A 17,243-nucleotide genomic window follows, 5' to 3' on the forward strand; every position below is an offset into this window, starting at 1 on the left:
GTTCCTACACACACTAGCAAATTGTCTTGGGGGAGCGGGCCCTATGGTTCCTAGGGGACAATTTCAATTCCGTCCTTGATACAGTTCTGAATTGTACTTTCCCTCTCCTGTCACGCATATTGGCCACGTCCAATGCACAGACCGTAACTGACTGGTTTCTGCACTGGCATCTTGCAGATGTATGGCTAGTCCGCAACGCAAACATGCGCATATACTCCTATTCCTCACCACACAACCTAAATTTTAGACTTGTCGACTTTGTTGTGTCCACCAATTTGCTTTCCAACAAATGGACTATTTAGGCTGTATGTACTCAGACCATAATCCACAATACCTACAGCTGACATGGAGAGATACCTTGCCTGCCATACGGATATGATGACTACATCCCACTGCGTTTGAGAACCCACCCTCCTGTGCATCCCTGGGCACGGCCACTGCAGACTTTTTAGAGTTCAATAATGCCACCACCAATGACAAACTGATTGACTGGGATGCCTTAAAAGTGACTTAACACATAAGAGGGGAGAGGGCCAAACAATTACACTCTACCACCCCGAGCCCCCATAGGTTCTCAAGTATACACACAAAGGGGGTGGAGAGCAAAAGACAAAACTTATAACAAAGCAGACAAACTAATCTGTTTGAAAAAACTGCCCTCACTCACATACCGAAGTATGTGACATGCTTCATCATGTGGTCCCCAGCAGTAATAGGAGGGAAGTCTTGGGAAACCTAATTTTCTCACTAAGACATTACCCATCCTTCTTTTTAACCCTGGTGGGGGAACCTGAGAATAATAAAAACAAATTTGGTTGGTACCCTTAAACCAGTTTTATACCACTTCCAATTAACGGCACCCTTTTTTGTCACACTACTATTTTGAGCCACTTGGTGACTGGCACTGTTTTTTCACACTATATGTTACTTGTTTTATATGTTGAGTTTCATGGTCGTACGTTGTATTGTGTGGAATTTATTATTTTTTCTCTCCCTTATGCTAAGTCCTGTGTGTGGCTACGCCAGGGCGTATTGTAAGCAGGCCCTATGATTAAATATGTCACGTACTACGGTATGTGAGTGAGGGCAGTTTTTCCAAACAGATGAGTTTGTCTGCTTTGTTATACGTTTTGTCTTTTGCTCTCCACCCCCTTTGTGTATATGCCTTAAAAGTGACCATCAGGGGACACTCCTGGGCCTGATCTGGAACACTATGAAACAGTTAGATGGTGATACCACGCGCGCGGAGCACAAACTTCTGCACCTTAAAACACCCTCAGTAACTGACCAGACATACGCCCAATGACTGGCTGAGACACGCAGTGATCACACTTCTCTACTGGAAAGGCTCTGGTGTCTGAACTACGCCACACATTTCTCATGCATTCATGCAACATCCGTCCATAAAGGGCGGCTGCTGGCATGGTTGATATGCCAAGACCAGTCTAGAGAACCTATTTTCTCACTGAACTCGTCTACAGGGCATCCCTTTCACACTCAACATGAAATACAGAACTGACAAGGCACTACAACTCAATTTACATGTTGGTTCCGATGTCGAACCTGTTCGTGTGGAAGCCTTCTTCTCCGCACTCCGCACTCCACCTTCCTATCATCACATCTGAACAGCACGAGGAAGCACCAGCAAGTCCCCTGGACCAGACAGCCTACCAGCTAAATATTAAAGCATATGCTCCTGTGCTGGCTTCCCACCTACTTACTCTTTATGAAGCTTCTCTCTCCGTGCACACCCTGCCTCAATCATTATGCAAGGCCCTACTTATCTCCTTACCTAAACCAGACAGAGACCCCTAAGGCACTGGGCTCCTACTGATGCCTGCGCTCCTCAATACTGGTTAAAAAAATGTAGTCAAGCTCTTAGTTGACCGCCTGGCTTTCTTGTTACTGCTGCTGGTTCACACGTACCAAAATAGGTTTGTACTGGCCCGAAACACCTAGCTGAATCTACAGCAATTGTTCCGCTCTCAGAATAATCCATATATCATTAGCCACACTCTGGATGCTTGGTGCTAGACCTCGAGAAAGCCTCCGATTCGCTGGAATGGGGTTTTCTATTTGACACACTATCACGCAATGGACTGGGAGGCCGCCTCCTCAGACTGAATAAATTGCTCTACACTAAACCGCTGGCCAGAGTTGAAACAACCTCCTATATCTCTGACTCTATCCCGATAGGCACCAGCCAGGGATGAACACTACCTCCACTACATTTTTCTCTGGCCATAGAGCCATTTGCTATAGCTATCAGGGCCCAGGACGAGGAATGAGGAATGCCATTGGGAGGCGAAACTCGCAGTCTCTGCTGATGATCCCCTCCTCTATATTTGAGGCATGAGATCAGAACTCACTGGCCTAGCCCAGATTCTCACTGAATGCGCAGCCATTTCTGGCTTGCAGGTTAACTGGGCCAAATCCTGCTCGTTTATTTTTACCCCTTCATACCACAATCCCACATTTGCCCTTAGTGGGATCCCAGAAATGTGGCAACGCAGCATGTTCCACAACCTAGGGGGTCGGGATATACCCTCAAGCAGCTAACTTATTGGACGTAATCTTACCAGGGTGACGACTGACCTCGGATCCAAATGTCATTCTGGTGCACACTTCCGTTGTCCATCATCGGTTGGGTAGCTTTGCACAAAATGGTTCTCTTGCCTCAGCTACTCAATTTCTTCACTAACCTAGCACTATACCTCGCACCTCCCAACTTTAGATCAGAGGTCCATCCTCCTAGGGGACCTCAACTTCCACCTGGAGAACAACAAGGACTGCAACACCGCCGCCCTGCTGGACAACCTCCCTAACATCGGACTCAAGCAACTGGTGACCACCCCCACCCACTACGCCGGCCACACGCTTGACCCCGTCTTCTCCTCCAGCAAGCACATCTCCTTCAGCCACTCCACCGGACTGATCACAGCTGCGTCCACTTCAACTTCAGGAGAACCACGACCCACCACCACCCGCAACAGGTTCCCCGCAGAAGCTGGAGCAAGATCACCGCCGACCAGCTCGCCACCGCCCTCAGCCAGAACCCACCCACCAGCACGACGGACCCCAACAAAGCAGCCCGCAATCTCACTCAGTGGCTCACCAACTGCGCCGACGACCTCGCACCACTGAAGAACCCTCCCAGCAGACCCGGCAGCAGGAAAGCCTCGTGGTTTACCAACGACCTCAAAAACTCCAAGAAAACCTGCCGCACCCTCGAGAAAGCCTGGCGCCACGACCAGACAGCAGAACACATGACCGCCCTCAAGAACGCCACCCGCAACCACCACCAGCTGATCCGCACCACCAAGACGACAACATTCAAAGACTGGACAACAACACCCACAACAGCAAGGAACTCGTCAGCATCGTTAAAGAGCTCTCCAACCCCAGCGCCTACAACAACGACATCACACCCTTGCAAGACCTCTGCGACTCTCTCACCTCGTTCTTCCACCTCAAGATCGCCGACATACACAACAGCTTCCGCTCACTGACCACGCACCCAACCACCGAACCAGCGCCCCCCCACCACCACCCTTTGCACCTGGACCACTGTCAGCACCGAAGACACCACCCGCCTGATGAACACCATCCACTCCGGCTCCCCTACCAACCCCTGCCCACACCACATCTTCAACAAAGCCGACTCCATCATCGCACCCCAACTCCGGAACATCATCAACAGCTCCTTCGCATCCGCCACTTTCCCATAGAGTGAGAAACATGCCGAGCTGAGCGCCCTCCTGAAGAAACCCACCGCGGACCCCACGGACCTGAAGAACTACCGCCCCATCTCGCTCCTCCCCTTTCCAGCCAAAGTCATCGAGAAGACCGTCAACAGACAACTCTCCGCCTTCCGAGACCAACGGATCCCTCGACCCCTCACAGTCCGGTTTCCGAGCAAACCACAGCACCGAGACCGCCCTCATCGCAGCCACCGACGACATCAGGTCCCTGCTCGACAACGGGGAAACTGCTGCCCTCATCCTCCTGGACCTCTCAGCAGCCTTCGACACCGTACCCTGATACAGCGCCTCAGCAACACCGGAATCCAAGGAGCGGCCCTGGAGTGGATCATCTCGTTCCGACGGAAGAACCCAGAGAGCCCGCCTACCCCCCCATTCCGATCCGCGGCCACCGAAGTCATCTGCAGCGTTTCGCAAGGATCCTCACTCATCCCCACCCTCTTCAACGTCTACATGAGCCCCCTCGCAGCCATCGCAGGTCAACACAACCTCAACATCAACTCCTACACCGACGACACCCAGCTGGTCCTCGCCCTCACCAACGACCCCGTCACCGCCAAAGCGAAACTCCAGGAAGGAATGAAAGACATAGCGGAATGGATGAAGATCAGCCGTCTGAAAATGAACTCAGACAAGACGGAAGTCCTCATCCTCGGACCATCTCCCTCTGCCTGGGATGACTCCTGGTGGCCCCCTACCCTGGGCACCGCACCCAAGCCAACGGACCACGCACGCAACCTGGGCTTCATCCTGGACTCCTCCCTCACGATGACCAAGCAAGTCAACGCCGTCTCGTCATCCTGCTTCAACACCCTGCGCATGCTCCGAAAGATCTTCCGTTGGATACCCACCGAAACCAGGAAGACGGTCACCCAGGCCCTTATCACCAGCCGTCTGGACTACGGGAACACCCTCTACGCTGGAACCACAGCCAAACTCCAGAAAAGACTCCAGCGCATTCAGAACGCCTCAGCACGACTCATCCTGGACATCCCTCGCCACAGCCACATCTCTGCCCACCTGAAAGACGTGCACTGGCTCCCCGTCACGTTCAGACTCCTCACCCACGCACACAGGGCTCTCCACCACACAGGCCCGAAGTACCTCAACAGCCGCCTCACATTCTACACACCCACCCGCCAGCTCCGATCTGCCAGCCTCGCCCTCGCCTCCGTCCCACGAATCCGCAAATCCACCGTCGGAGGAAGATCCTTCTCCTACCTGGCTGCCAAGACATGGAACTCCTTCCCCACTCACCTACGGCTGACCCTGGACCATCTCTCCTTCAGGAAACAACTCACATACCTGGCTGTTCGAGCAGTAGCGACCCACCCCCTCCGCGCCTTGAGACCCTTACGGTTGAGTAGCGCGCTATACAAATTCTATTGATTGATTGATTTGATGGAATCATGCAAGAGTTTATTTTGAAAAGGTCTTGGTGCAGAGTGGCACTGGTAAAAATGAACCTACCTACGGGTCTGGGCAGACTCGTAATATGTAGTGCTATCTTACCTCTATATAGTCTGCTGCTAAATGGGTAGCATGGGAGCAGCTCTCAGACACCGCCACATTGTCCCCGGCCTGGACCAACTCTCCAGCAGTGCTTTGACTTATTCCTGCGCAAGTGGAAAGCCACCGGAGTCTCTACTTCTCGGGGTTGCATTCAAGTGCTACCGATGTTGCCTGTACCTTACATGATCCACTACGCGCCAGCACTGCCATTGTTGGCCACACCAAAGGCAAAATTAGCACCTCATCAGCAGAGATTGTTGCTTGACTTGCCGCTGGTATGCATATCCTGGGGGACGTCTATCCAGATGGCGAGCTGGTGCTATATGATAAACTGACAGAGGAAGAGGGACTACCTCCAGGGCTTTTTCTGTTCCATATCTTGCTATTTGCAGCGCTGAGCGGCAAATGGGGGAGGAGAGACATGATGAGGGAGCCTTCCATACACCTCACTATCTACATGTTATGGGAACAGGTCGGCACCACAGGAGATGGTTTGCAGCTTCCCTCTGCCAACATACAGCAGTAACTCTCACACCGCTGAGGCAATGCAAGGAGGAGGAACTGGCTCGTCCATGTACAGATAAAGTGGGCCTCTTTGCTGGAGTGTCCGATCCACGTCCCTCGGAATGCCAGCTTCCACCTCATCTGATACTAGACAACCCTATGAGCCTATCTCACACCGACAAAAATGAATAGATAATATAAATGAATAGACACATACTGCCCAGATGTTATTTACCAGACGCCGACCTCCTTCGTATGCTACAGGCATGTCCTCAACTCCACTCTTACTGCCTGCACGGTGTGCACTTACACACGTGGGAGGAGTGTATATTAGGGATCAAGGAGCAAGAGGCACAAGGTCACATCCCGATTTCTTGAACGGAGGTTGATAGTGGCAAGACTTTTAATCACCAGATGATGGCAATCGTTTGACCCACATACTCAGGCCGCGCGTTTCGCACTACGTAAGGAAGACACTTTAGAGCTGTGTAAGATACCTATAGCCCCCACTAGGACACTATAGTACATCATTTCCGAAATGAACAGCACTCTCAAAGACCCACAGCATGCAGATGTGGAAATGTGAACGTATGGGATAGGCACGGTAACCTAGCTTACTGCTCTACACTGCACGGTTGAGTTATCGGAGTCATGCTAGCCCCCATATGTTGAAAAAGACCTGCAGTGACCATTAATGTGGAATGTGCACATTGATATTTCCTTTTCTTTTTATTTCTCTTTTTGGGTACTGGAGGGGAGCAGGTGGGGAGGCTACCCAAGTTGGACAGATTAGTGTTATTGTTCCATTGCGGTCTCCATTTTTCTTTTCTTCCTTCACTACTGTGATATACTGCATTGTCGATGGTATAAAGACAGACTCTCATCCACTGTTCCGTCACATGTAGTCAGCTCCTCAGACAAACATGCGAGGACTCAGCAACTTTTTTATTAGACACCCGATTGTGGTCTTATGCCAAAACTTTAACACATGTAACTCTTCCCTTAGTGGTGAATGCGGTTCTTTCATGTTTACCTTCTTATATATCACAAGCGAAAGTATTGAATTATTGCTAAAATCACAAACGCTGAGCTGTAAACCATCTAATTATAACTGATAATAACACCACATTTGAAACTAAGGAAAACAGGCAAACCTAAAATATAATCCTATGAAAGAAAAACACAATCCCATGAAACAAAAATAATCATTAACTGAGAATTTTGAAAACATTATGAACCCTGGTTTGTCTGCAGATTGGGGCGATTATAACGTAGATATTAAAAAACCCTCTCTGCTCAGCAAAATGTAAATGAAACAAACCAAATCTAAGGCAAATATACACTAATATGTGCACACATGTACAATCATGACTAAAACAAAGTTTGCCAAAATCCTACTACAATACCAGAAAAGTAGAGTATTTTAGGACTAACCACAAGTTGACTTTAATATGTTTTGATAATGCGGCGAGAGCGTCCTAGGTACAAAGAGCAACTGAAATCAGATTTAAAAAAAAAAGGTTTCCTATTCTACAATCTGAAAAGATGTTGCTTTCTTACCTGCATATGCTTTCCACATTTAAGACACCCAATATCATAGCAAGAACGTGCTTTAAATTTCTGCATTTTAATTCTTTTAAAATATCTATTTTATCAAGGCCCATTTTCCTGCCAATAAGTCGCGTGAGAATACTTTCAGAATTACAAATTTCTGATCCTTCGACATGTCCCAAAAGATCATGTACAGTGGTCTCCTCTGGTCTTTTTCGTTTGCTCCTCATGAACATTTCGTAGACTATTCGTAACGCAGGAGTTCCCAATAAATCATCATATTTCAAAAGTGAGGGTGCATTATCCTTTTCAGTCATAGAATGATCAGATTCTTCTTCAACAGTATCTTTTAATTCTCTCAATTTGTACTGCAAGTTAATTATTTCCGTTTTAGCAATGTCATCTTCCGCTTCAGACTGAGAGCCTCGTTCACTGAGAGTAGATAATCTTTTAGATCTTTCAAGAGTTCTGACCCTGGTTTTGGTATACAAACCTCTTGGGGTCTCATTGCATTTTCGAACAAGTTCTTGAAACGAACCATCGTGGTCTGTTAACGAGTCTTGTGATTTGTCCAGACTAAGTGAAGCAAATGCACTATCTTCCCTTGTAGATGAGTCATCCAAATCAATTTGACCCATTGGTGGAGTGATAAAATTTGATAAATGAAAATTAAAATGTGCTGCAAGATTACTAATTGGTGTAAAAAACTCCTCATGATCAGTTTCTGATATCTTGCTGTATTCTGGTGTTTTGAGAAGTTCGTCACCAGGGTTCACTAGATTAACTCTTGTAAGGCTGAGAATAGAGTTATCACTGTCAATACTTCGCTGAGGTGAAGAATTGCATTCGACTTTCATTAACAAGTTTTCATCACGTTTTAAATCATCAACTGTGGATGTTCTTTGCTGAGCAAAAGCAAGTCTTCTTTTTTGACAAAAAGCATTAGGTTCCTCCGTTTTTAAAGTGCTTGTAGCAACAGGTTTATAATCAATATCAAGAGGTGAATCACTAAAACTGGCTAAAAGACTTTGTTCAACACTGGGTATGTGATGTGAAGGGTTTTGTCTTCTATTCCTGCAGGTCAGCTCACCGGGTGTATTGAAATAATCCACACTTACACTTGAAGCAGTTTTGGACAGAAGCAATCTCCTTCTTAGGCAAACATTTAGTTTAGTTACTTTAGGTGTTTCGCATAGATCTGTTGAGTTTACCTTTGCTTCATTTATATCCAAAACATCGAATGACAATTTTTCAGATTTAATGGGAGATAATGCAGTCAATTTTGAACTTGGTTGCACATAATCAGTATGTTTGTGGAGTGGGGAAATGTTGGCTCCCTGTGCGACCTCGTGTACATCACTATTATCAAAACTTGTAGTGCACAGAGATTCACTGTAGCCACTGTCTACTGATAATGAAGCAGAACTTGTGTCTCCGTAAGCCTTTAATTTTCTATTAATGTCTGGAGACTCCAAGTCCTCAATTCGACGGAGAGGTTGACTGGAGGAGTTTTCCATCATCTTTGCTTTATTCCCTTTTGAAATCTGTGAAAGTGAAAAACATGTGTCATGCATAAATATATGACCAAACCAGATGTTCATCATAATTTACAAATTCCAAAACCAAAATATCTCCCAGTTCATGGCGACAGAATGCCCTCCTACCCACCCCTCGTGTGTCATTCTCCATTTACAAAGAAGAACGGAGGGATTTCCTCTCATATAATGTGGCTGTACATTAAGTAAATATATCATAACATATTAGCTTGAAAGGGAAAATACCTTCATGGTGAATTTAGTATAGCAAGTGCTTGCCTGTGCCCATTTTTAACTGGTTAGTAATTGCCTGACTGAGGGTCTGATAGAAAAAAGTTTCCTTAAAAAATTGCTGTCACTTTAAAGTGTTATAATTTACCCTAACACGCAGATACTGCACCTACCCGTGCATCACAACTGTCTGAAATCGGTTCTTTGTCAAGATTAGGGGAAGACGTGGATTGTAGGGAGCACCTATCGCATCCTGTCAGTATTTTTCAACACGCTTGAATGGACAATGGCATTTGTTCACAAATGAGATCAGTAGGTGTTGTGAAAGAGAGAGAACAAAGACTCCTGGGTATCAAAGATACCAGAAATTAATTTTCCTGAGCCTGATTTCCTTATACCCCATCCTAGGTAGAATGGGATCAGATTCAACAACCCATAAAACAATGCAACGGGGTAGAGAGTTTGTTTATCTTTGGGACTGTGGCAATAAACTAACTGGGACATTTCAATATTGGTGGAAAATTCCGATGTTGGTGAGCGCTGAATGCTAGTTGGAGGCTCCTGAGGTTTGTTCTGATCCAGACCACCAAGTAAGGGTAAAGAAAATATACCACCGTCTGGAACATCATACTTTTTGATGCCCAGGAGCAAAGGTAGCGGCATTGACGAAAGTAAGCCAGATGGACTGTTTTTCACAAGTGAAACACTTCTATACTTAGTGTTAAATTTGTGCTGGTTATCTAAGGAAGATTACTATTTTGCTTTTATCTGCCTAGTGCAAAAAGAACAATTGATGGACAGAATGTTGGACAATGTCAAACATTCACCCCAGTACAGAGATCTGGGCCTAAATCCATTGTGTTTTTGCTCCACATGCCATTCCAGTTTGAACCCAGCCATATGCAAATCAGTCTTGACCCTGCTCCCAATGGGAACAGTCTAGCCCGAACTACCAGGCTAGGTCCTCCATGGACTGGAAACAAGCATCCTAGGACCGGTTTCAGCGTTTCACCCCTTATCAGCCAGGCTAGCTTTACTCCAATGGCATGTAGAGAACAGGACCCACATCTGGGTATACCCGTCCCACTCTGGGTTAAGCATGGGCGGAAAATCCGTTTCGCTCGCGGATTTTGCGGATTTTCGGGAAATTCGCAATCCGCGAGATTCGCGAATCTCCCGCAAAATCCGCGAGCAGCGGATTTTGCTCGCACTGTTCGCGTGAGTTCGCGGCTTCCCAGTACAACTTCGCGCCCCGCGAATAAGTGCTAAATTGCAGAAATACGATCTTAGCAAAACTGAAACTACTTACCAGGTTCAAAAGTTCAGGCTCATCATTAGTAGCCATTTCCTGTAGTGCTTCCTGAGGGGCCCCTCCAGAGTTCAGTTGCCAGTTGCAACTATTATGTGACCCTGCTCTGAACCTCAGAATAGTTACACATATGCCACAAAGGTCCTGAATTACAGCTAAGGGAGACAAGCAGGAGCCAGGCTGGAAGTTAAAATCCATTAATCAGCCCCTAATTCATTATTGTCAGTTGGGGCAGGGCAGGTGTTGTAACTAATTTTGCAACAGTGAAAGCACTTAGCAAGTGCAAAAGATCACTAATCAGGGCGCACTAAGGAAGCAGGTGCCAGCTAAAAAAATATTCTGTGACACATTAATCAGCCCCAAATTAATTCAGGTCACTTGAGGCAGGGAAGGTGTGCTTTGCTTTGCCGAAAATAATGTACACTGGACAACCAGAGGGTGTGGTGATGAAACAGAGGGTGGCATGGGTGGGCCAGAGGGTGGCATGAGTAGTCAGAGAGTGGCAGTGGTGACAGAGTGGCAGTGATGAAGAAGAGTGTCCCAAACAGGCTGGACACGTAGAAATAACAAGTTCGCAAAACTTGCGACCCGACAGGTAAGTTCGCAAATTGCGAAATTGTAAAAACCCTCGCGAACTGGCAGAAACACGGGCGAACACAAAAAAAAAAAAAATCCGCAAATTCGCGGATTTTGCGGATTGCGAGTTCGCAAATCCGCAAAATTCGCGAACGCGAGATTCGCAAAATTCGCCCATGCTTACTCTGGGTGTCAAATGCAAATAGAACAGTTGATTAACAGAAGGCCGACCAGTGTCATACATTCACCCCAGTACAAATATCTAGGCCTAAATCCATTGAGGTTGGGCCTGGTTTGGCAGTCGGGCTGGACTGTTCCAATGATGGACAGGGTCAAGATTTATTAGCATTGGCTGGATCCAAAATGGGGTGGCGTGGTCAGCAAAAGAACAATGGATTAAACCTAGATCCTTGTGACTGGGGGAGAATGTTTGCATTGTTCTGCATTCGGTCCGTCATTTGTTCCTTTCACATTTATACGCCTAGTAGCACACATCGGCTTTAAAATAGGGACAGATGATCAGTCTCTATTTGTTGCAGAGCTGGAGTCTGGTCGACAGAATTTGCATCATCATTCCTGTGCTCCAGTTTCTAACAGAAGACACAGAAATGATGGACGGAATGCGGAACAAATCAAACATTCACCCCCAGTCAAGAGATGTGGGTCAAATCCATCACTCTTGTGCTCACTATGCCACCCCAGGTTAGACCAAGCCATATGTAAATTAGTCTTGATACCACTTCTAATGGGAACAGTCCAGTCCAAGCTGCCAAGCCAGGTCCTCCCTGGACCATAAACAAGAATCCAGGGACCATTTGTGTGTCTTTTGCTTTCTCTTCCTAAGTGCCCTGGGTGTGCCCAGACGTGGATCCTGGGCTTACTGTGCCAGTGGATTCGAGCTAGCCTGGCTAATGAGTGGCGATACCCCGACACCGGTCCCAGGATGCTGGTTTCTAACCCAGGGAGGACCTAGCTTGGCAGTTCAGACTGGGCTGTTCCCATGAGGGGCAGGGTCAAGACTGATTTGCATATGGCTGGGTGTAAACTGGGGTGGCATGGTGAGTAAAATACAATGGATTTAACCCAGATCTCTTGAATGATGGTGAATGTCTGATGTGTTCCGCATTCCATCCATCATTTGTGTGTCTCTTCCAGTTTCTAACAACTCAGCAGTAGTAAGTGAAAACAAAGTTGCCGTTCTAGGGCAGCTCAATCTGTTATCCCTGAATATCACAATGGAGCAACGAAGTGTGCATTCAAGCATGCTTCTGCATGCAAATACATTAGCTATAGGTTTCATCTGTAGAGTTTCCTAAGTCTTTGATGATTTCAAGCTATCGAACAGAGGCATTTTTGAGTTCTGATAACTAGAAAAAGAAAATGTTAGCATTCCGATAGGTTGTCTAACCTTGACTCTTCTAGACTGTATCTTCCTTGTCCATCAGAACGGAGGACTTTCACAATTGTGCAAAGGCAGTCATAAGCAAAAATTAGCAGGAGGATTGACCATTATTTCAAATGGTATTTGTTTGAGGTGTAGGATTTAATATTTACGGCATCAGTAATCTCTGAAAAATGCCTAATTCAGGCTGACATTACATAATCACAGAATACCTCATAGCCAAATAGGATTTAGGAGGCATGGAATGTGCAAGTATTCAGACTTAGACCTGTCCCGGGATAGTTTGGAGTACAGGGAAAATACAAACAGATCCTCAATTAAAACTGATATTTCTCTTGACAGCAGTATATTGAGACACTAACTTCTATTACCTAGGTCATCCAGTTCCATTCCCAGCATTCCTTCAGTAGGAACTCTTCAATGACCTTCACTCTACAAACACGTTTTTACATTTAACTTTGATGTGCGTTCCAGAACCTCAGTATCAAATAAACCGCAAATAATTGGTTTCTCATCAACATTATGTGCTAATGGATGATGCCAAGGAATATAACACGTAGAGGCTTTCGCAGCATTTTCAAGATGTTGCACCATATTCTCAGGGTGTGCAATAGATTGTACAGTACAGTCCTCAAAACATTTACACTTCTCACAATCATCTGTGACATGGTGATGATCCAGTGGCTTAAGCTCAATCTCACTTTTAAAAACACACCACTTTATTCTTCTGGAGCAGCATCTAATGTTACTGCTGTATGCACAGTTGGGATTCCTGCAGTTTTGCCTCGTACACCATTATAACTGCCCCACCTCATATCCTGTCACCCTCTGGAGAAAGAAGATTTTTCTATGTGGAAAACAATGCTAGGCTGCCCAAAAGATAAAATAGCCTAATCTTCGGGCAAATTGATTGAGACTAAAAATGGGATTCTTAAGAAAAACAAAATAGTTCAATGTTCCCTTATGGAGCTGGGTACCTAACTGGAGGAGTAACCATTAATTGTTTACCTGTAACTCCAGCTCACCAACACTGGCATCTTTCATACATTCACATGTTTGAATTATTCCCCCTTGTGAAGCTGGGAATACTCTGTACTTTTAAAATAGCAACAAAGAGCATTAAATTAGTCATTGCCCCAAGAGTTTGTTTAGTAGCACGCCCACTTTATTTGAAACAACCCAAACTTCAGAGAGTGTGGTGGATGTGCTGAGCTCTCTGCCCCACTAGTGGTCACCAAAGCTCAGATTTCATAGCACATGTGTGAAGTATACCAAGAATAGCCAGGGAGTCTCTGACCAGGGAGAAGGGAGGGTTGCATGTGAATCTTTGAAATACCAATGCTGGAGAAAATGAGTTGCATGCAAGTAATTAATTTTTTTCTCCAGCTTTTGATCTTTCAGAGATTCAGATGTTTGAATCATAATAGTGAGCATTGTATCAAGTATCCAGCAGTGGGAAGCAGGCTCACTATCAATGAAATAGGCTGCCAGGACTGCTTGGCCCACTGAAGAATCAGTTGCTATATTCAACTCCATCACTTGTGCGGTACAGCTGAACATGTGTCTGCTCTGTAGGTGCGCAAAAGCTTTAACTTTACTCTCACATAGCGTACAGCGTAAGAGAGACATCTAGTGAAATGTGCCGTCATCCTACCTTCAAGAGGGGTAATTAGCTTTCGTGTGGAAGAAAGGGATGCAGGCTGAGAGCCCAAGGGCAGTGCCTTGATTAGACAGAGGGTGTCCCCTGCTTTACAGTCAAAAGAGACAAAGTTGATCAAATGTTCTTCAATCCTTGGTTCCGACAATGTGACCTTCGAACACCAAGCAAGTGCAGTGCTCTCTCAGCCAATGTCAAAGGGTTTACAAAGGAATAATGAAGTAGAAGAAGCTCATTCAAATGGAAGTTTGAAGAAACCTTAGTTGTGAACTTTGGGGTAGTGCTCAGGGCAAATTTGACCCTCTTTAAATGCAGATAAAGTTATTTTATTGTAAAGGCTTGGCTTTCCCCACTCTTCTTCTGAATTCCAAGGTCAAGAAGAGTGCAGCATTCCATGAACGACCTTAGAATTCCACCTTATGAATGGAGGTTTGAGGGCAGTAGCATAAGTTTATTGACTACTGTGTTGGGTTTCCATGGAATCGGAGATTGTTGGACTGTGGGAAAAAGCCTGAATTGCTTTCATGAACTGTTTGAGGAAAACGAAGAACAAGGCTGTAGAATCACTATACCTTCTAACCCCCGATATTGCAGCCAGAATGACTCTAAGGTGCAATTAAGGCCTTCGTTTTCCCAAGTGGAATAAGTATGTCAAATTTTGGTGTGGCTGTCCAGCGTAGCTACACTCATGATATCCGTATCCGCAAACATGAATTGATCTTGGCATTCCGCAATACTCTGAGGATATGGGTAATCTGAGCAAAGGAATAGGCAAAAACGTTTGACCAGGTCATTAAGAAGGCTTTGCCCCTGGATGTGTTTTGCCAGTAACTGCTTGCTCAAAAGCAAACAAATTTCTTCTGAAGGGTGGCAAACAGGCGCTATGGGGATAGAGTGATGGTTCAGCATACACAAATTATTGATGAAAGACTTCAGAAAGCAACTATTTCATGCATATATTTCTTTGTCAAACATGAGAACAATATTCCTGTCCAATGGCACAGTCGGAATAAATGTTTCTTCTTTTCAATAAACCTTTATTCGTCTTGTTATCTCTTTTAAAAGCCATATCAGTAAACAGTAGCCAACGAGTTTCGTCCAACCGGGACTTCTTCAGGGCTTTAATGTGTAAAATTGCATCACTACTCATCTGTCTTCGACAGGTAAAAGATTATAAGCAAGTACCAGCTCAAGAAGTGCCGTAGTTTGGAGTATGTGTGTTCCTTCCGAACGATGACATGGCGTCTGCTTGGATAACCACAATTACAGAAGATTCGCTGAAGCAGCTCTTGGTGGAGATCCCGCTTATGACAATCTGAAAGGGAGCGGCTGGGGGCATGCACATACTTCTGCATCCATACCAGATGTCCCACGGAGAGATTTACTCTGTTCGCTATTGCCCAGTCCCGTAACAGTTGTGCCTCCTAACAGAATGCGGATCTAGTGCTTCCCTATTTGGCGATGTAATTCGTAGTGATCATGTTTGACCAATCAGAATGACATGGTTTGTCAACTTTGGCACAAATGCTTACAGACCCAACTGGATGACCCAGTTCAAAGACATTTATGTAGAGAGATTTCCCGGTCTCTGACCACAGACACCTTGTAGATGGCTCCTGCACGTCAGCTCCCGAACTTTTCATGGAGAAATCGGTCATAAAGATCATGGCTCTTGGAGGTAAAAATAGGATCGCTGTGTTTAGGGTTTCTTGATATTTCCACCACAGCAGAGTCCGTTTAAGCACAGAGAAACGCGTATGGCATCAACCTACGATCCTGCTGCTACTGGATTTCTAGTGCCTGTGGATTGGTCTCATTCCATTCCACCGTCTATAAATGAGTCCTATGCCGATGACACAAAGTCTAGCAGTGACTTGTTCTGACAAAATGTATTGCACCAGCAGCCACAGTTTTGCGAGGAGCTACACTGACTGCTGTTCTATGTCGAGCTATGTGCCCAGGATTGCCTGCACAAATAAAATCATTGTAGCAGGATCAGTAGAAGGTTTTCCAGTTTGAGTAGCAGGCCAGGCTTCCTCCACCAAGGGGGATTTCACTAGCTGATCCTTCATATATGGCAACACCAGGGAGCTCAGACTACGAAATAAGGCTACCAAGGGGACCAAACACTTTGTGAATATTCAAGGGGCAGATTTCATGCTGAAATAAACTGCTTGGAAACTGAGTGCACCTCGTAGCTACTGAGACTTGCACATACTGCTTGAGGGTTGGGTGCACAAGCATATTAAAGTAAGCCTCTTATGATCTGGGAAGCGGAGGAATGTTCCTCCCTGTTGCAACAGAAAACGTTTTTGAAGGGATACCATCCAAAAGCACAGTTTTTCCGCAAGAACTTGCTGAGTTTCCAGATGTCTAGGATCACCCTTGATCTCAATCTTCTTTCTCACCAAACAAATTCGAAGTAAAAGATGAGGTTTCTTTGGATCTTAAGAACTCTTGATTGCTCATTTGAGGAGGAAAAGGTCCCCCCGCTGTAATTCTTGAAGATTTCAAGTCTTGTTATTTTGTGAGATAGAAACAAGGTGTGTGTGTTGTTTACACAATTTTTATCCGGTCTGTAATAGAAACCAGATTTGAAAATTAGGTCTCCAGTTGGCAAAGGTATACATCATGTCCAAGTAGGGACCACAATCCTAGTCAGGCAAGCCACAACACGAATCCTAAATTATCCTGTGACCCTCTGGAGCTTGGAAAAAAGTAGGCCCCTTAAGTGAGAAAGCAATGCTTAAAGTATTTGTGCAATAACTCATACAGTAACACAGTGAAAACACCAAAAAAGACTCTACAACAGTATTTGAAAATAGAGAATATTTATCTGAGTAATACAAGACCAAAACAACAAACATCCAATTAGTAGAAGTTGAGATATTGAATTTTGAAGAAATAAATACAGTAAAGCATTTAGAAGCAAGGAGCGCCAACAAGGTTTCTTTAGGTCGAACTGGACTGGGGCAATGTCAATGTACAGGCCAACCGCGATGGAGCGCCGGCCGGCTACAGGAACCACGCATGTCCGGTGAACAAAGTACCTTTCCTGGTCGCAAGCAGCAGGATGCATCGATCTTCTCTGTGCAATTAAGACGCGGCGTTAATTCCAAAGATAGATGCCGATGTCAAGCAATGTGCCAGATTCTGCCACACAGTTGAGGGGATTCGTCAATCTCACCAAGCCGTGGCAGCGTCG

At 45.6% G+C, this 17,243-nt stretch overlaps 1 protein-coding gene across 2 annotated transcripts in view; it reads right to left on the reverse strand.

Moving 5' to 3' along the window:
* The window catches only part of FBXO43 (F-box protein 43), a 337,912-nt gene that overhangs the window by 122,406 nt on the left and 198,263 nt on the right, over positions 1-17,243 (reverse strand). For both annotated transcript variants that reach the window (XM_086967027.1, XM_086967026.1), the window contains exon 2: positions 7,338-8,872. In XM_086967027.1, coding sequence (XP_086823153.1) covers positions 7,338-8,848 — 1,511 coding nt within the window. In that variant the 5' untranslated portion in view covers positions 8,849-8,872. The remainder of the gene's footprint in view (positions 1-7,337; positions 8,873-17,243) is intronic.

This window comes from Lissotriton vulgaris, chromosome 4_1 (genome assembly GCF_964263255.1).
Source record: "Lissotriton vulgaris chromosome 4_1, aLisVul1.2, whole genome shotgun sequence".
Classification (NCBI taxonomy): Eukaryota; Metazoa; Chordata; class Amphibia; order Caudata; family Salamandridae; genus Lissotriton; species Lissotriton vulgaris.